Source organism: Hippoglossus hippoglossus, chromosome 14 (assembly GCF_009819705.1).
Source record: "Hippoglossus hippoglossus isolate fHipHip1 chromosome 14, fHipHip1.pri, whole genome shotgun sequence".
NCBI lineage: Eukaryota > Metazoa > Chordata > Actinopteri > Pleuronectiformes > Pleuronectidae > Hippoglossus > Hippoglossus hippoglossus.
The window spans coordinates 10,566,568-10,587,802 of NC_047164.1; the positions used below are offsets into that span (position 1 = coordinate 10,566,568).

The following is a 21,235-nucleotide window of genomic DNA, read 5'->3' on the forward strand; positions in this document are numbered from 1 at the left end:
CCTGCATTGAGAATAAATTACAGACACACACGTAATGTACTGAGACAGATTCCTTCTGTCTGAATGAGACGGCAAACAAGTCCAGACTTATCAAGCTTTCTCGGGAAAAGGAGAAAAAAAACTTCTGTGTTGTACGTAATTCCACTGTAAGTCAACTTACAGCAAAATTACGTCACTTAAGAAAAAACCCTGCCTCCCACCCCCCACCGGTCTCATGATTCTCTAAAACACGTCAACTAATGTCTATTGTTCAAAGATTTACTGGAACCTGAAACTGCTTCGAGGGCCGTGGAAAGTTTTGAGCTGCCAGAGTCTCCACTGCGCACAATGCATCAGATACTGTGGACACACATTTCCCAACGCTAGTGATTGATGTTAGATTGCATTCAACTTAACGCCTTTGGAGTAGATCAGCAAATATTGGTAAGTGCACTTGTACTTTGACACTTGTTTAAATAATGTCATGTTTGAGATGTTGCATATTGTTCACCAGTGACTCATTGACCTCAGCCATTAATCCTTGTGTATTTCAGCTCTTTATAACATCATCATATTTCTATTTTGAGATTGTTTTGATTGTATTTAGGAGAGGCTTGCACTATCTGTAAGAAATTCTACAACACCCACTCTATGTATGTACACGTGTTTTAAGGCTTGCTGTTCTCCACAACAGAGTCTGATTTGGTTGCAAGGCAGACTGGGTGGCTGCTGTGCTGCAAACCACACAACACAAGTGTTGACTTACACAGCTTCCTAAACGCACGGGTTAAATTACAGCTCATCAAATGTCACAAGGAAGATAATAATGATGAGTGCTATTTATGTTTATGACAAGGTAATAATATGTTAAGATAATGGAAAAGATCTTCAAATAATGACACAACTTTGAAAGCAACCTAAACTCTTATTTGTTACAGGTCTTAGGAGCATTCATTAGGGTTTTTGCCTCTGGTAAATTTTTCCTGAGCTTGGAGAGCAGCTGTCGTCATTACAAGGAGCCAACATCCCACCAACCTCTTTGTAGGACAACCATTTGTAAGGCTGGTTCGGGAGCCGCGAGCCTAAGCAAGGTCCATCACCTGTTCAACACACAATGAGACATGAGACGAGTGTTAGTGTTAAAATATATGAAACAGATCTTATGTAACATTAGAACCTGCGTGGTGCCAAAACCAGCTGGGAAATACAGAGTCCTTGAATATTTCATGGTTTCAATGACATGTTTTTCACGTTTTTACATTTCTTCATACTATCCATTAAAAATGATTTAGTGAAACGTTTATTTTAATGCAGTGTTCTTCATTTCATTTTAATATTAAAACGAGATTGTTATAGTTCAAATGGAAATCACCAGTTCTGCTTATCAACACGATCTGGATTTCAGGGGCGATGCATTTTGTTAAACTGGAAATAAATAGGTTGCCTGTGTGGTAATTGTAACACAAAAAAGTGACACACAAAAGCTCTGCTTGTCACAGCACCCAGGTTACACAACCTTCTTTATTTTACACATTTAAAAAACAGGCTTGTTTAATATTACTTCTTTTATTGTAAAAAGTTTTTATATTTCTATTCCTTTTTTTTGTTCTTAATACATTTTACCCTTGTGCTGCTACTTCCTTGTGCTGCTTTGTTGATCTTAACTTATGATGAATATGATTATAAAAATACATTATATAAAAAAAAGTGATGTGAAACTAACTTATAAAGCACAATGATGGAGTCTCTTTGGACGATGAAGCTCTCTCTCTCTCACGAGCAGGTGTGGTCGGAGCAGAAAAGTACCTCTGCATTGTGAGTCAGTCACTTCCTCACTTACAGTCTCCTCTTTAACTCCCAGGCTCTGAGCCCTGACACTGTTACCCCTAGCAACGATGGCCATCACCTTGGCAACCAGAGGACTCGTTTTACCTACAGCAGCAGCGACATGATTGGATGTTCTGTGGTCAGGCCACAAGACTGTCGGAGGGTGTGCTACCTCTCTCCGCAGTGTGTGTGTGTGTGTGTGTGTGTCTGTGTGTGCGCGTGTGTGTGTGTGTGCGTGTGCGTGTGTGCGTGTGTGTGTGTGTCTGTGTGTGCGCGTGTGTGTGTGTGTGTGCGTGTGTTCCCACCAGATATGTGGAGGCCTCGCTGGAAGACCTCATACATGGTCCTGGCGTCGTCATGGTAATGAGTCAGAAGCTTGGATCCGTCGCCCATCATGGACCTGCGACCACCATCTTCATGCTGATGCACAGAGAGAGAAAGAAACAGAGAGAAACAGAGAGAGAGAGAGAGAGAGAGAGAGAGAGAGAGAGAGAGAGAGAGAGAGAGAGAGAGAGAGAGAGAGAGAGAGAGAGAGAGAGTGTGTTTAACACCATAAACAACGTTTTCACACCCTTGTCTCTAGACGTTGGGTTTGCTCGAGGTGAGATTTTTTTTATTTAGAAAAAATGAAAAACACAAGATCAGATTTTTCTCCATCACAAAGACGGTGTTGAATAGATCCCAAAACCTGAGGGAGCGTATGAAGAAAATTGCTCCTCGTTCTTCCAGTAATAATCAAACTCTTTTGTTAAGCTCATAAATGCTTATAATAAAAATATCCCTGCTTCGTTTCGATCCCCCGTGTCTGCAACGCTGATGAATTCTGGGCGATTAGAGTCAATTTCCGAGGAAGACAAAGAAAAGTTAAAGCAAATTCCTTTTTGACAATAAGTCATTTAGGCTGAACAGATTATGGGGCCAGGCATGTTCTGAAGCTCACAACACAACCCCGACCAGGGGGAAAATATGTTTGTGTGTCTCTTGTGTAAAAACAAAAACGCTCATAGCCATAAAAGGCTTTTGAAAGTAGTTTCACATTAACCATAAACCTGTTTGTGTGAACAACAGCACGTGTGTGTGGGTTTGGTTGTGATGGTGGCTGACGTGTAAGCCAGGGTAAATCTGGGTTAGGAATTCAAAACAAGCAACACAGAGTAAGTTTTAATAGTGACTGACACTAATTAGTTTCCATCTCCACAGAGCAGGTTTGGTTGTCATCTTTTGTTTGTTTGTTATTTGGCAGGATTCCACAAAAGCTGCTGGACGGATTACTATTGGTGGAAGGGTGTGGTGAAGGAAGAGCTCTTTCAATTTTGGCATGGATCTGGATCAGATCCAGGATGTTCTTTTTTATGATTTTCAAAAGTTCTGTTGATTTCTCAGAGAATAATTCATGTTTGTTGTTGAAGAAAATCGGGCACATTTAGGAGACTGATATCTATGAATGTGTGCAATTTTACAGCAGAAGCGGATTGAGGGGCTGATCAACAATTTTCTTTTCACTTTTTAACATTGCACATATTTTGATGAGTAAATTATACTTAAACATTAATTTTTTTTTTACTATGTTTTGTGACAAACAAATCATTTAAGTAATCAGACCACTTCCCCTTTCTTTCACATTCCCACTATAAGAACTAAGTAATTCCAATCCATTCTAGTCATGAATAATAAAAATTATAATAATAATAATAAAATTTACAAAACAAATGTATCATTGTTATTATTGTTAGGTAAAAATTATAAATTGATTCTTGCTCTGAGGGTAAACGTACAGTATATATAACAGCATCGCTGGATCAGCATTAATTCAGTTCACTAATTTAGAGGTCACGTACATAAGTGGGCTGGTATGTTGACGTGTTGCAGTTTTTCTTTGCTCTTACCACTAGAGGCTGCATATAAATAACTGTCACTTAAGCACACACTTGCACTCGGTGTTATTATTAGGAAAATGAGCGTCATCTTTGATTGATGCTCAATTATAGCATCTCTTTAGGAGCGTACAGTAATTGGACACTGTGTCTGCTTAAAAGTAGAAAGAAGAACAGAGACATGTCATGGTGTCTGCAGGTCTTCCTCTTATCTCAGACCAATTACTGACCCAACAATCTCCACTAGAACCTGACAAGTAAACCCAGGACACTCATGAAAACCTAAAGCAGCCCTGCTCATGAGGCTTATTGTCGAGAGCGTACGTCGATAACAACTGAAGGGAAATGAGGTTTATCAGCAGTTTTATCATTATCATTATCAGAGCCTCCCTCATCTGGATTTGGCAGCTTCACAGAATGGAGTACAGTGCAGTGGGTAAAGTTTTTAAACGAAAACTTAGAAAGTGTTGGCGACATAATTTTTTTTCTGTGTGTGTGCGCATGCTTCATCCTTACAGGCACCTCCTCAGACTGGTGTAGCAGGCTGCAGGGTGGCTTGATGGGCCGGGGTCTGGTGGCCAGCCAGTACGCCAGCACGGCGGTCAGAGCACCAATGCCGACCAGTGTGGAGGTTGGCAGGGAGCGGAAGAACTGGCCGATGTCGTCCATCTCCGGTATCCTCAGGCCGCTCATCATCTCCTGGGCCTGCATCTTCTCCATGAGGGTGGAACTCAGCTCTGCAGGGAGGTGGACAGTCGTTGACTTAAGATTTGTAACAAGACATTGCTTTTATTGTGTGTGTGTGTGTGTGTGTGTGTGTGTGTGTGTGTGTGTGTGTGTGTGTGTGTGTGTGTGTGTGTGTGTGTGTGTGCAAGTACGATAAGATAAAGACAAACTGAGAATCTGAATAAAGTTAATATTTCAGTCACAAACTTTTCCTCATTCTGAACTTTCACTTTCTTACAGAGAGATTAAAAATCGACATGTGGGACGACATTTAATCACAGATTTTATGATCAATACCTAATCAATACCTCATTAGGCTAAATCAGGTGTGGTAGGGAAGTTATTTAAATAATTGCTTAGATGGTTGTGGTCCACAGCTGCTGAGGAATAGAAATGATGTAAACATACACACCGATTATCAGGACTGGATTCTAAATATATCAAATTCTGCAAGCGGATGACAATCAAACCCACAAATTCCACTACGTCTGGTCAGTGGTCTGACCCTGAACTGCAGCAGTCAAATAAAACTAACCAAAGTCAAAGATGTGAGAGTGTGACGGTCTGAAACTCCTGGTTACACTTCTACAGAATCCAAATTGACTATAAAACTATCCTCTTACTCTGTTCAATGTGTTTTTAATCTTCTAGCACCACTACTGCAAAGTATAGCATCAGAGAACTTATTTGTAATGAGCTATGTGCTAACAAGTGTGCATTCCTTCACAAAATAAAAGGGCATGTCCTTTTCTTATTAGACCTTTACACTTCACTGAATCTGTTTTGGACAGATCAAAACAGGCAGAGGAGGGACTTTCAAATCGCAATTCACAGATACACTTAACCACATGACATGTAATGTTGGTTAATGAAACTGTTGTGCAGGAAGGGCAGAGCGGGCTCGCAACCGCTTCCCCAACACAGCGTATAATGTGGGTTTAACAGATGCTGACAAATCTCTGAGGTGTGTTTCAAACACTTTGACAGTTGTTAGTGATAAGTAAGACAGTCATAAGTGTTAAATGAGTAAATATGATCTCGCTGCTCCTCCACCCAGATCCGGTGACTTTAACACATCGTTTCAAACAGAGGGTGCAGGAGGGGTCTTCCTGTTCATAATGTAAAAGCAGCTCAAAATAGATGATCTCTACGGCGGCACAGAGAAGAGGAGGCACGACAAAGCACATAAACACACATGTAACACATAGAGCTCATTAAGGATCAGCCTCCATCACACGCACACATGCACACACACGCACACATGCACACATGAATACTGAAGGTGTTTCCTCCCTCTCCTCTGGAAATCAGTGAGAGATAGCAACACCTGACCAAACGAATCAGGCACTGCTGCAGCTCACAGCCAATCAGAATCACTTCCTGTCTGCTCTCCCTCTCTCTCTCTCTGTCTCACTCACAACCACAAACACACACACACACACAAAATGATCTAAGTCCGTGGGAACAAACTCGTTCTCTTTTTGACTAGATACCAGAAACTCTTAACTGCCAATTCCCTCCCTTGGTCATTGCTGTCTCATAATCTTCTTATGTGTCTAGATTAGTCACATTTTTTTCATATTTTGTCTCCTCCTTTTGTCAATTGAATCAAATCGTTTTGTTTTGTAATTGCCTTTTTTTTTAACTTTTTTTTTTTTTTTTGAATTGTCACGAAATTCATCCACAATGCTGGTAAATGTTATGAAGATTAAAAAACATATTCATGTTCACCTGCTTTATGGGTCTTAAGGTTCCTGACACTCCTGAACATCAGCACACACACGTCATGCTTCTTCCTCCAATGCTCACACGATCTCAGGTTTTTAGTCGACACAAACACACACGAGCCGTCAGCAGACATTCAACATCTACAACTGACGCATCCGCACATACAGTCGCTTCACCTGCTCTACAGTGAATTCCAAAACTCTATGTGCTGAAATCCATTAAGTCAACTCTAGTTTCTATTCAAATGGAAACCCTCGTCTGCAACTGATAAACCACAACACATGACAGATCCTCTCATGAGAGTAAAAACAGCATTGTGCCTTTTTAACTCCGCAGGACTCCTTACTTCTTTATTTCTCTGCAGTTCTGGTAATTAGAACCATTCAAGTGCTGGGAAATACTGGTGAGTAAGCACTTGCCCATGTTGAACTAAACCACACTGTTTGTTGGACACTGTATGGAAGTGATAGCAGTTACAACATCAAAATCTAATAGTGGGATCAATTGTCCTGCCCCCGTTTGTGAAGAGTCGCCCACTGTTCACAGTGCTGGGCTCCGTCACACGGACTTTATAATGTAACACAGCTTCAGGTGGAAACGGGCACATTTTAGTGTGGATTGCCAGATGTTTTCAAAATCCCCACAAAACACAAATGTCCGTTCACTGTTTAATTTATGTTAATGCACACGTTAAATAAAGAATAAGCTCTGCTCGGACTGCTCGTGCTACAGAGGCCACACCCGCATCATTTTCCACATTACAGTACATAACTTACATCCAACAACATTGTGTTGTTCCATATTCCAGTACAGCTGTTGTATCTGATCAACTCTGATGGGAAGATCGATGATAAAAGCACCAACCAGTGCAACACACACACACACACACACACACACACACACACACACACACACACACACACACACACACACACACACACACACACACACACACACACACACACACACACACACACACACACACACACACACACACACACACACACACACACACACAGTTGTCTGACCTGTTCTACATCCGAGGACTTCATTTCACGAGGGATCAGAATGTAAACGTTGGATGTACAACCTAATAATACATGTTTAATGCCTTTGAACAGCTCCACAGAGAATATTAATTATAATAATAAAATATTTTAGATATAACTGGTGTGATTTTGATGAAACCTGCAGGAACACAATATTTATTATGTCCTCTAATATTATAAAGAGTGGTTAAAGTTTCCAACTTTTTAAGGCCACAACTGCCACAGCACTGAGATTAAACTTGAGATCTATGCTTGAGATTAAATTCTTCTGTTGTTAAAGTCTGACCCCGACACGACTGTCTCCTTGTTGGCCACTGTGCCTGATTGACTTTGCAATCAAAGTACAAACATTTCCCATAAGCCTTTGTGCATCACTGCAGGACGACTTATACCAGAAGTGGGCGGTTTTGATGACGTTAATGTATTTTCACTGCATGTGCTGTGTGTCATGCTCGCTGGCTAATGGGTCTCGGCCACAGTGACGACTGAGCCACGGTGGATTAGTCTGCATTCGAAAAGCAGAGACAGAACAGGGGGAACATCGCTGGACCAGTTCTAAATATAGACTGACTCCATAACCCACTGACACCGCTGTGCCGATAGCTGGAGCCGAGGAGGCTGTGGATACAGAGAGCGCTCAGCTAGTCACATACAGATTTTGCATGATTATGCAAATCGCACTCTTTGGACAAACCGGGTCATTTGCTCTGTTGTTTCCCACGCCTGCGGCAATGTTTGATGCCCAACTCTCTGTTCTGTAGTAACCCAGGTAGTAATAATACTTACAATACTACCTCTATAAAGCTCAAACTAAAACATTTGTCCTTATTATTTTCTTTTTATTATATTTTTGTTTCATATTGCACAAATGCACATACCATTAAATCTGAAAACTAACAGAAAGAGTGGCTGAGGATTTTGGGGAATCACTGTGGATCACTTTATTGTTACGAGCCCATTTAAAACTTAAATGTAGTCTGTGAAGTTTAAAAAATCCAATTAAATAATCTAATGCTGTTTCTTTGCTTCATGGCAAAGTATGAAGTTATAGTTGGAGATTTTTTTTAATATATTTTTGGGGCATTTTTCTTTTATGATCAGAGCTAAAGTGGGATGAAACAGGGGCCCAGGCCTGGACCCAAATCCAGACTCGTGGATTCAGGACTCAATGATATGTGTTGTAGCAGGTGAGTCACCAAGGCATCACGGAAACTGCAAGAAAAACTCGACAGGGGAATAATTATTCTTTTATGACGGTTGTGCACATATACACATGAGCAAACTTCTTGAACTTTACTTTTGTTGCTTGTTAGCGTGTCTTCCGCGACTCTACATGAGGGAATCCAACTGATCTCCAAGTGTATATGTGTAAGATGAGGTGTTAAGATCTAATTCTGTGACACACTTCTTTGTTGCTGAACCCTGCTAAGTCATGCAAACATTCAAACTGCTTTTACTGCCGTGAGCCTGCAAATCACCCCCATCTGCTGACTCCTATCTGGACACCTGATACTGGCAGCCGTTTGTGAAAGGAACTGGCACACGCGGAGCCTGCAGGGTTAAAACAAACCAGCGAATGCCACAGTGCAGACGTGCTTAAACAGCACATCCTCCTGCCCCGAAATAGCGCAACAGCAGCAGGAGACCCGCAGCCTGCGAGACACCTAATTGGCCTCCAGGAGAGATACAAACATCTGACAGGCCGCCATTGTTTCTCACTCTTTCTGCTCTGCTCATCGTCCGGTTTTAACTCAGTCGGTTTTGCCTCTAATATTAAAGATTAAAACACACAAGGTGAAGTTCAGAACAGCAGAATCAGAACCTGAACGCCGACATCTGATGACTCACTTAAGCCACGTACGTTTCACTGAAGGAATAAGTGATGGCAGCCTGTGGAGACACAGGGCAGACTTGAGTGCTGGGTGGGAAGCGGGGAAAGGTCTTAAGAATCAATTATCCCAGTTTTATATACAGTGGCAGCTAAGTCTGGTTATATTATTATATTATCAATATCAATATTATATATTGGTTTAAGTTATTGAGGCTGTGCGTTTTTCATGATTTTTTGCATGATGACTTTGGAGGAATTAAATTCAACTTTAATTGTATAGCACCACATCATAACATACATTATCTCAAGGCACTTTAAGGTCGAGAATATTGAGGTTGAATTATAAGGAAACCCATCAGTTCCCATAATGAGCAACCTATTTGGTTATTTGCTCAGTTGCTTCCACCTCCTTTGTATCAAAGCCAGTGGCACAGTAATGAGTCAAACTCTCTGTCCTGTAGTAACCTTAATAAGTCACCCCAGATACGCACGCACACACACACACACACACACACACACACACACACACACACACACACACACACACACACACACACACACACACACACACACACACACACACACACACACACACACACACACACACACACACACACACACACACACACACACACACACACACGTCTTTCAGTCCAACCCCGTTGCCTCCTAGAAAGACTGTTGCTTCAGCTGCTGTGACAGAGGAACAGCAGGAAATCTTCATCCCTGCCAGCAAAAAACGCTGACCTTTATCAACATGTGAACTCAAAGACCTCGGAGTTTAATTTGTGGAATGAAAAGCACATCACGCCACGAACACCGAGTTATCGCCGTCGTCCCTGCAGCAGAAACTCATTTGCAGTCGGGCATTTAGCTGATTGGTCTCATGAATGAATGTGCAGTTCACTGATGTCTTTGCTCAAAAATGAGGGATTGTTGGTGTGGTAAGATGGAAACTTGCTGTTCACAGGAAAAAACCTCTAACAACAGATACACTTAGAGAAATAGCAGTGGTGGAGGAAGTACTCAAACATTTTACAAAAATTAAATTACAAAATTTACCCAAGTAAAAGTACGACATTAACTCCTGTACTTTTCTACTGCAGTTTTGATAACTGCAACTTTTTTGTTATGTAGTGATTGCTATATGAAAAATGTACTTAAGTACAGCAACAAAGTAAATGTACTCTGTTACATCACACCACTATAAATAAGGGCATTTAAGTTTTGCTATTGAAAGTTTTAGACCAACAGCAAATACACCTGAGTCTTACATTGTAACTGAGATTAGCAAATAAAGCAGAAGTAAAGGTTTGTTATAAGTTGAGATCAAGCTCCATATTTAGGCCAAACGACAACTGAGCAAGCTCCGTCCAATGATGAAGATCATGAAAGTGGTCAAATGTTCTGGAAGAAACGAGTAAGTGGACGTTGAGTTAAGTTTTTTTTCTCAGAAGTCAACTTACTCAACATTTTTAAAATGATGGTGAGCACATTTTTAATCCCTTCTCTTTCAAATTATATTTTCAAACATCTTGTCTCTGTTAAGAAGACTCCTCTTCTCCATTTATTTTAGAAAATCTTTTTGTTGTTGTTGTTGATATAATTTCCTTGGATGTCCCTTAAGATATTCTATAACCCTACCTTTCATCTGTCTGTGATGTTTTTGAAACGGAGACGGTATAATTTAGCAACGAAAGTTCAGTATAAAGAAGTATGAATAATACTAATTTAAAGAATATACTCAGCCTTATGAGGTCTATTCACTCACATGGCTTTTCCTACCCCAACTACGCAGATGACACCCAACTAATGCTCTCTTTTCCCCAATCTGAAACACAGGTAGCAGCACGAATCTCTGCTTGTCTGACTGACATCTCTCTGGATGTCTGCACACCATCTGAAAATAAACCTTGACAAAAACGAACTACTTTTCCTTCCAGGGAAAGGCTCTCCCACCCACGACCAGACAATCACCATCGAAAACTCTGTGGTAGCCCCCGTCCAGACTGCAAGGAACCTGGGTGTGACACTCGACAGTCAACTCTCCTTTACTAACATTGCCTCAACAACCCGTTCCTGTAGAAACATGGTGCACAACATGAGGAGAATACGTCCCCTTCTCCCTCAGAAGGCGGCACAGGTTCTGGTCCAGGCTCTGGTCATCTCACGCTTGGCTGGTCTGCCTGCTAGTGCCATCCGACCTCTGCAGCTCATCCAGAATGCAGCAGCTCGACTGGTCTTTAACCACCCTAAATTCACTCAAACTACTCCGCTCCTCCGCTTCCTTCACTGGTTACCAGTAGCTGCCCGCATCCGTTTCAAAACACTAGTACTTGCGTACCGTGCTGCGAATGGATCGGGTCACGTCTACATCCAGGACATGGTCAAACCTTACACCCCAGCCCGTCAGCAGAAAGTCTACACATCTTCCGCCGCAGACTAAAGACACATCTCTTCTGACTACACCTTGGATAATATATAATATATATATTTAGTAGCACTTATATGGCACTTACATATAGCACTTTGGAGTTTGGCTTTCTTGAAGCAAATTGTAGTTACTTGATTCTTGTTGTTCTGGGTTTGTACCCTCATGGTTGAATGCACTTATTGTACCTAATCTAAAGGAGACAGCAAACAGCCTAATTCATCTGAAACACAACAGAATCAGGAAATGCCTAAGAATGAAAATGCTGTTGTGGAAAACTTGACGCAGCATCAATATACGTCTAGTTTACAGGAGATGTGAGTTCACACACACACACACACACACACACACACACACACACACACACACACACACACACACACACACACACACACACACACACACACACACACACACACACACACACACACACACACACACACACACACACACACACACACACACACCTGGAGAGCAGATGTGAAGAGAAAGGGGAACAAAACACAAACTGTATGATATCTCTTACAAAACCTTTAGTGTGCACAATGTGCATGAACAGCTGCATTACAAAAATAAACTTTGTGTACTTGAAGATATCTAAATGTACCTCAGCTGTGAAATGAGCTGCGGTTAGATTTGTGTGTTACATATATGAGCAATGAAATGGACCAAGACATGCAAATGAGATTTTTACATCTTTAAATGTCCATCCACAAGATCTACATTTGCTTTAATTAGATTAAGATGATTCATGTTGATCAGTGTGAGGATCTTAGATCGGTTCACAAAAAAAGGCTGAATTTGCATTGGAATATACTGATTTGTTAAAGTTCTCCCAAACGTGTAGCGGAGGTGGGAGTTTCAGTGAAATGAGGAAGTGAGTTGTTAAACGCCACATTAACATTGCCACAAATGGCTCAATTGAAGTGAGTGGTGGTGTCCCTGATGAGTGGTGAAAGGCTGGAGGAGCACGCTACCGCAAACATAAAGGAGTAAAATGAGCAAAACCTGAAGAAACATTGGAATTCTGAAACCCTGCTCCTCCTCTACGCGTTTATATCACCTGTACACGAGGCGATCTGCCACTTAGCGGAGGTTGTTCCGTGTGAGCACTGCAGGCCGTGCAGGCAGGAGGGCTTGTGGATGGGACAGCAAGACTTCCTGTGACCTCTGAGGCTTAATAAAGTGGAGGAAACGCGAGCCTCAAGTCCCGCCCCATCAGCCCATCTGAGGGCTGTCACTCGTGATTAGAGTCCAGCGTGGTGAGATTACAGCCTATTAGCACAGAGACAGATGAACAGTAGTAACCTCACTCTACCACAGGCTATTTGAAGACATCCTGCTCGGCTTTTTTTATTCATTTACAGACAGCCGTGTGTGTGTGTGTGTGTGTGTGTGTGTGTGTGTGTGTGTGTGTGTGTGTGTGTGTGTGTGTGTGTGTGTGTGTGTGTGTGTGTGTGTGTGTGTGTGTGTGTGTGTGTGTGTGTGTGTGTGTGTGTGTGTGTGTGTGTGTGTGTGTGTGTGTGTGTGTGTTGGGTCAGGGGGGCGGATATCACATCACCCTGTGCAAACCAGAGATTACCTTCTCCATTGCCAGATTAAGCTGAGCCAAGCAAGAGGAGAGCACTGAGATGCGTTCCGGCCTAGTTTGGTCCTCGATGGCCTCCGTATCACACCACCCTGAGCTCGACAGACGCTACGCTCGCTCGTCACCACACCCACCGCCCCTCCCTCTCTCCCTCCACCACTCTCTCTTTCACTCTCCGCTCTCTCTCTGACTCCCTCCCCCACCTATGCCACGCTCATCTTCACCTTCCCTAAATAATACACACCCTCGATGCACGACCAGCCGGCACATGTATGTACAGTAAACAAACGCTGCTTATACACACCAACACAACATGAGGCTGCTCCCTGTCTGATTTGACTATCAAAGTGAGAAGCAGGTAAAGCAGGTTCAACAACACACATTATTTTTCCACTTATTTGAGATTACTTTTTAGATAAAGATAGAAAAGATAATAGATTTTATATAATAAATATTCAACTTTGTTTTTCTTTTGAATGTCCTGTACTGACTAAATTACATAAATAAAAAGGGAAACCACTTTTGTTAAACTGGTCCACAATGTGCATCCTGTCATAGATCTTCATCATTTTTAAAGGTATGACTCCAAAACAGGCCGACAACGATGAAAGCTGCTCTCTCCACATTATTAGTTTTTCGAGGAATTAAGATAAAGTTTGTCTTTTCTGCAGTCAAACTATGACAATTTATGATTAGATTATGCTTTTTGAGGGGTTTTCTCATTTCCCTGAGGGTCATTTATTGTAATGAAGAACCAAACAAAACTGAGGATTTTTATCCAAAAGGAGCTGGACGATAAAACCAAACAACAATGTACATCACTTGGAGGACGGACCGATCTATAAGAGAACTATTTAAGTACAGGTTAGAGGCAGACGGACCTGGTTCAGCACTTTAGGTCGAGCCATTACTGCCCAGCATCCCACAATATGGAACAGGATGTGTTGAATGCTGAAACAGCAATAAGCCACTCAGAGGAATTTGGATCTGGCTGCTAACATTGATTACACTGGGAGCTGAGACCTTTGTGTTGTGTGTATGTAAAGAATTAAAATCACATCTCTGACTCTGAGTTCTAACTAAACACACTCGCCTCCTAACACTCAGATAGATATCGATTAGAGAGCAGGAACGACTTAACGCTCAACATGTACCCTGTTGTATTAAAACAAAATGATCTCAAGAGGTTATCTCATGACAACAATTTTCTATATTTTGGATTTTCTTTTGCCATTACTTTTAAATGATGTTGTATAATTTTATCTGCTCTCTGATTTGGTGCCTCTGATTTTAAATGACATTGCATTTAGTAGCTTTTTGCCTTTGATATTTTGTATAAATTGTTTTTCTTTGTGAAACACTTTGTAACATCTGTTTTGAAAAGTGCTACATGAATAAAGTTATCATTTTTATATATTCATTATTAGTATAATAATGAATATATAGGTTTGCCCATTACTTTAACACATATAATCATTTTCTTGTTTTTGCCAAAGGGCTGATCAAAGCCACCACAATTCTTTAAATAAACATTAGTCAAAAGTGTCATAAATCTCCACAAAGGGTCCCGTGTGGCTTTAACGTAGTCGGCAATTTATTCAGCCCAACAATTCCATCTGTTTTAACAACGTCAGGCCTCAATTTGGATTAGCTAGGCTAGCAGTTATTAAATATGCAACACCTGCAACCCTGTAACAGGAACTTTTAATATTAATGAACCAACCAAAACCCCAACTGTTACCGGTTGTTCGTCCCTTAGCAACCAGGCATGCGGTGCAGCTGCTGCTGAAAACCTATCCTCTTTTGGAAGAAAGGAACGAAACAAAGCCCTGTTTGCCATTCGAATTTAGCCGGACATGGAAGCAACCACCACGCTCCACTGAAAGACAACGAGGATTTTACACATCGAGTATAAACCCAAGGTCTACATTGTGCCTTATAGAGCTTTGACAGCCTGGAGGGGAGTGGTACACAGGGGGTCTGGGTGGTGTCGGCTCATACAGCAGGAGCATGGCGCCTCATCCCTCCGGTTTGCCGGTAGGCCGCAGGATTTTCAGCACCCCCTCTCTCGTGGACAGCTCCGTCCAATCAGCCGCGGCCGTCTGAAAACACGTCATCCTCCCTCATCCTCCCTCCCCCCTCCATCACTGAGACATGGCGGAGGACATCACAGTCGAAACGCTGAGTTTTCACAACCGGCAAACACGACGAGCCACACTTTGATTAGAAGTACAGAGGGATCATGGTCCCATTAAACATGATCCATAATGAAGAGACGGGTTGGTTGTGAGATGTGCGCTAACGGAGAGGGGGGTGTTGAAATGACGTGTGTCCGGTTTTCACGCACAATGTCACACGACCTTAGCATCAGGCCGGCATCACATGCACACGGCATTTCTTTGAATTAAACCTCGTTTGGCTCTGAACGAGAACAAGCTTTACTTTCTCCGGTGGTTGGAGTCAACGTTAAAACACAAACTCAGAAATAAAACCTGTGATCTGCAGAATGACCCACATGCACGCGTTCAGCTGCATGGCCACATTCTGATTAAGAGGTAACCCCCCCCCCCCCCGACCTGAAAGCAGCCCTCCGTGTCGCCCCCAATAAGGGGTTCACAGAGCAGGGATTCAAACACTGTAGATGCTGAGGCCCCTTCACACTGGGGTGTTGCATCGGTGTCGGCTGCACGTGTAGTCTGATAAATTAAAAAAAATGTCACCGGCGTCATTAGGGCGCAAGGCAGCAGAGCGCCCACTCTAGCCTTTGCGCACAGATTAAGAGCCCAATATGTATGGACAGAGAGGAAAAGGCACATATACCCAGGGCCTTTAGTGAAAGGCAAATACAAGAAATAAAGGCCGGCAATGAATGAGACACAAAGCGGCTCCATCCATCCATCCATCCCCTGCGAGACAGCAGGTGCATCGCCCTCAGACCGGGGCCCGGCGATGAATCATGGAAAGCGCAATGCAAAAAAAAAAAACCTGCACGACTCACCTAAAATAATCCAGAGCGACCCAGAGACCAACACGAAAGCGAGCATGTCTTTCTCATTGAGTCAGCTGTCCCGGTGCAGGAGCGGCTCAGAACTGCAGCATCGACTCTGCAGCAAGTCGCCGACAATCTGGGAGATTAAGGAGGAGGGAGGGGATGAGAGGGGAGGAGGAGGAGGAGGAGAGAGGGGGGGGAGACACAGCACATCAGTGGGAGAGCGGAGCAGTGGGGACGGCGGCGTCCAGCAGGGGTGGTTTATTCCTATTCTTTTCTCTTTTTTTGTAACTGTGCAGCTTTCGCCCGAGAGAAAAAAAGAAAAAAACGTGTTGTCTGAAGAAACAGACCCCCGGCGGATTACTGAAGCATCCCGTCCTCTCCCGGTGGATGTTTCCACCTTCACCCAGTTGGCTGCTGCGCAATCGCACGACACCCCATGCTGAAACCGAAGGGCTCATAGGGGAGATGCGACGCCAAGGTTACCTGGGGATGGAATTAAAACTATTCTGGCGGCTGACCTGAAAACCTACAGTCTTATTTTAATTCTCATCATTTTACTGGGATATAATAATTCCCGGAACCTGTCCCTGAAATCTATGTGCATTCAATTTGATTGTTATGTGCGTAAATGTGCAGCCAAAGATAAAGTTAGTGCAAGCAAAGCATGTCTCTGCACATTTGCATATAGATACATGTATTTTAAATGTTGACTTGTTTCAGGCGGGCCTTCCTACATCACACCACTCAGCCTCCACATCCCAGCTTTGACACGGGGTAACTTTGCGTCACGGTCACGTGGTACAACAAGACACTCCCAGTGAACTAAAGTAACCTTGAGAAAGGCTGAGGAAGTGACGGAGGGAGTGACTACATGCATGACACACACACACACACACACACACACACACACACACACACACACACACACACACACACACACACACACACACACACACACACACACACACACACACACACACACACACACACACACACACACACACACACACACACACACTTTAAATTCATGTGTGTATGTTGGTGTTTTGTGCAGCAGGGAAATCACTGTGTGGCTCACAGGAACTTCTGTGGTGACATTTCAAATTTAAATTGGCCAATGTTATCTCAAGCACCTTCAGGCCGACATGTGAATGCTACGCAAATGATGATTTCTGGACTGGCTGTGCTGAATTTTATTCTAATAATAATAATTATATTTGACTCTTCTGTCTGTAGAATGAATTGAAATTTCATCCAACAACTATATAATTGTAAAAAAAAAAGCATTTGAGTGCAACAACAGGCAAATTTGTCAGACTATTTATTGTATAAAGTCAGTCAAAAGTTATATAGTTGCCCCATCTATTAATTAAAACTCCTTGAGTGTCTCCAGAAGTGGCTAACGTGTGGACTGACTTATGTGCTGCTGTCACGTGACTTTAAAACGGGTCATTTGCCAGGATGTTTAATCTGTCACTTGCAGCTGTGCCACCCTCGACCTTCCTGCTCTTCTTTTTCATCTCGGATTCCCCCGCCGAGAAAACAGACAAGTGGCAAAGAGTTGCCCTGTGTGTAGAGACAAATAGTCCCGATGTTCGTTGATGGCGGAGGGAGTACGAGTGGTCAAACTGAAGGAGGGGGGAATTACATATTACAAACTGGGGGAGGCCTTTTAATCTCAAATTGTGGGTCAATCTTGAACCTGCAGTTTACCTGTGATCTGCCAGGAGGAGACAAGGAGAGTGAATGTTCCCCACCACCACCCCTCCACACCAAACCTGACACTAAGCAGACATGTTGCTGAGCTAGCAGCATGTTAGCTACCACAGGCTAACCACAACAAACAACACTGAAGAAACACTGCAGCGTGGAGGGATGCAAGGAAGAGAATGTGTCCGTGCACATTCCTCCTAAGAACGTTACTGTTTCGAGACCAGCGGTTACGCTTTATTTCTTCTGACGTCCCGTGTCGCTGTGCTCACTACGGAGTCTACGTTACTCTGTATTGAAACTCCGTACTGTAACTCTGAACGTTACTCCTACTTTGGCCGACTGTCCTGCTAAAACTTGAACAAACATGAGGATGGTGTAACCTACCATTCAGAAACATCCTGCTGTAACCGACTGTAATAGCTGCAAACATAACGTGACTTTCAGCTGTGTTTACCAGAGAGAGTCAATGCACCAGAAGGAGAATTGTGATGGGCCTGGTCGCGTGTCACTCAAAGTGCAGTTACACAATCAGAGGAGGGGCTCAAGAGGCAGGTGAAAACAGCCTGTTCTGTCTGCAGCTCCAGAGAGAGAGGCAGAAGAGAGGACATGGAAATACACATTGCAGCAGTTTTTTCAACTTTAAACCACTGATATATCATCTTAGGGGACCAATACCTCAAATTAAATCCCAGAAAGGTGTAAAATATGGGCCCTTTAAGGTCAGTGGCCATAAAGGGAGAAATAACAGATGACTTTTCCATGACAGGATGGTAAAGAATTAAGGATTTCTTATATTTTAAGTTCAATAGGTCAAATTCTTTCCTGCAAACATTTGCAAGTTAGCATTAAAAACAAAATACAGCAGATGAAAATATCATTATTCTTGCAGGTATGAGTTTGTAAACCAAAAGACTGGATCAAAACTACAATTAACAGTTCATCCTGAGGTGGGTGGGGGGGTGCAGGGGCATGAATGTCTGCACCAAATTTGATGTCTCTTATGTCTTTTAAAACCATTAATGATGACGTCATGGTGGCACCAACATCTCCAAGGTCTCTGATTACATACGTTTTTACGCTTTATCCTCTGGACGCCACGAATGTCAGTATAAAAATGTCATGCCCGTCCATCAAACAGATGTCCATATTTCCCAAAGTGGAACAAATTGTACGATTTTAGATTTCAGACACACCAAGGCAGGTGGGTGCAGTGAAGATCTCTGCCTGCAGATGGACAGGCAGAACTCAAAACACATGAGAAACAGAAGGGAGCAGAAGCACGAGGAACAATAACACGCAACATGAGGTGTAACACAACAGAGCTGAGCAGACAATCTGACAAAGAGGGAGCGCAGAGACTAGTTGTGCGTTCGTGTGGTGTCCGAATTATCGCAAGAATTAGTTCATGACAAGGAAAATTCCCTTTAACAAGTCAGAAAAACTACGGCGAAAAAATTGGTAGATGAGATGCTGACGTCCCCACATATAAATTAATTAACATAGTTTTACTATAACCTCTAATAAGTAGCTTCTAATTGCTTTTTTTCAATTCCAAACTGCATGTCCATCCCTCTCAAAGGCCCAACAACAGATTTTTTTATGCTAAAAATGCATATGATTAAAATTATGAACATATCGGTAACTCCTGACCCTGTTTCTTTGCTCTATGTTATTATGTAAATATTGCTGCCAAGTATTGTTTTTAACGCTTAATATAGTTCAAATACTTCAGTTTCCGAGATGCACGTTCACAGCGGGTTCACAAGACGGCAGGTGAAACACGTCAGGGCAGAGCAGATGATCCCAACGGCAGGAAGTGAAGACAAAGACAGGAAGTAAAATAAAACAACTGACACTCAAGGTTAGTGATATCAAAATAAAACAGGAAATCATAAGAGTCCAATGAATCATCTCAGAGGGGCGGATCGTGACACCGTGAATTTATCTGGGCATTCGATGAAAAACATCAAAAAATTAGAGCTAAGAAATGATAATGTTGTAATATGATGATTGTATTTAGAAATTCACAGTCTATGAGCAATCAAACAGAAAGATCCTGTAGGGGAGTGATTTGTGTAAAGAGCAGCCGGAGACAGGGAATTAAGACAAAAAAGGATGACATTGACAACAACCTGTCCGTCTGCTTCTGGTTTCTTTATCTTTCTGTGTTTAAGACATATTTACAGCACTGAAAATAAGATACAGACGCCACAAGCATGACCCAGTGACCCTCTCTCTCCTCTCCCAGGGAGGGTGACATCTTTATGGCTGATCTGTTAATCATTCACCATGAATGAAACACACACAGAACTAACTAACCTAAAACCTAGATCAACAGTTCCGGAATATGTAGTTACAAAAGAAACTTCTACTTTTCACACCTCCCTTTCCACCAGGTTGCAGTGTTATTGCAGGCTATCTAACGAGGGCTTGGACCTGATCCAGTGTCAGTGAGCTGTCAAAGCAGATGGTCCGGGGAGGTGGGGGGTTGGATGCTCAAGCGGCTTGCCTCATGCCAAAGCCTCAAACTACTGCCTTATCCTTGCAGGTGGCCTAAATAATCGCCATTACCCTCGCCGTGTGCACGGAGAGTGAAAAAAGTGTGAGGGAACTTGTCACTGCAGGTCTGAAAACACCCGGGAAGCCGTTTAACCCGGGATGGCGTAAAGTCAATGACCCCTGGTGTTAGACTGAAAGGTATATCCCAGGATTAGGTGAGGTAGTAAATAAAGTCAATTTAGGTTGAAACGTGGAAGTGGAGAGGAGGCTGCTTATCTCTCGCTGTCAGTTACAGAGGATATAGTCGTATGGTTGACGGATTCCTGAACGGTCCTCAGGCAAAGATTCAGGGGCCCAAGAGGTTATTGTCAGAGAGTCATTATTTGCATGTGCCCTATTGTCTCATATCTGTCCAAAGTTAAATGTACAGGTTTAAAACGAGAATGGACAACATTAAATATATGAAAATGTGATTGCTGGATATGGTTGAAGACATAAATATATTAAAGAAAATGACAGATACATTTCAATCAGTTAAATGCAACACCTGTATGAGTCTAGACCTCCAATAATAGATTTATGAACTTTTTAGCTTCTATTACCTTAAAATGAAGCAACGTCTATGTGTCAAAGGGCTAAAACATAGAGTGTATATAAAGATGGACGACATGACAGCTCCTCAAATGTGAAGCCAAAGCTCCTCAATAGTAGCTGGCTGCAGTTTTGGTCATAAGCCCTGCCTCCTCCATGTTAGCAGATAGAACATGGGTCATTTTAGGAAGTTCTTATCACATTGATGGAGGTCAAAGTTTTTTCCCAGAAAGTTTGGTTTTAAGAAGTAATTCTGCGCTGTATAAGAATCGGGTGAAACGCCATGATTGACAGCTGAGACTGAACTCGCCATTGGTCGAGTGCATGTACCACTGATGTCATCATGGCAGTGTTCTTATCCTGGATATATTGGCTTAATTTCTGAATACTGGGAGGAAGTGGACATG

The 21,235-nt window shown here is 42.5% G+C and overlaps 1 protein-coding gene across 3 annotated transcripts in view; it reads right to left on the minus strand.

Annotated features, from left to right (window-relative positions):
- Positions 1-21,235, minus strand: part of acsl6 (acyl-CoA synthetase long chain family member 6) — a 40,814-nt gene that overhangs the window by 18,813 nt on the left and 766 nt on the right. The window contains exons 2-5 of one of the 3 annotated variants that reach the window (XM_034605959.1): positions 16,032-16,158; positions 4,197-4,417; positions 2,112-2,226; positions 1,015-1,079 (exon numbers count right to left, since the gene is read on the minus strand). In XM_034605959.1, coding sequence (XP_034461850.1) covers positions 1,015-1,079; positions 2,112-2,226; positions 4,197-4,417; positions 16,032-16,077 — 447 coding nt within the window. In that variant the 5' untranslated portion in view covers positions 16,078-16,158. Of the gene's footprint in view, positions 1-1,014; positions 1,080-2,111; positions 2,227-4,196; positions 4,418-16,031; positions 16,641-21,235 lie in introns of those variants that run through there. The other 2 variants (XM_034605960.1, XM_034605958.1) reach the window with 2 other exon arrangements.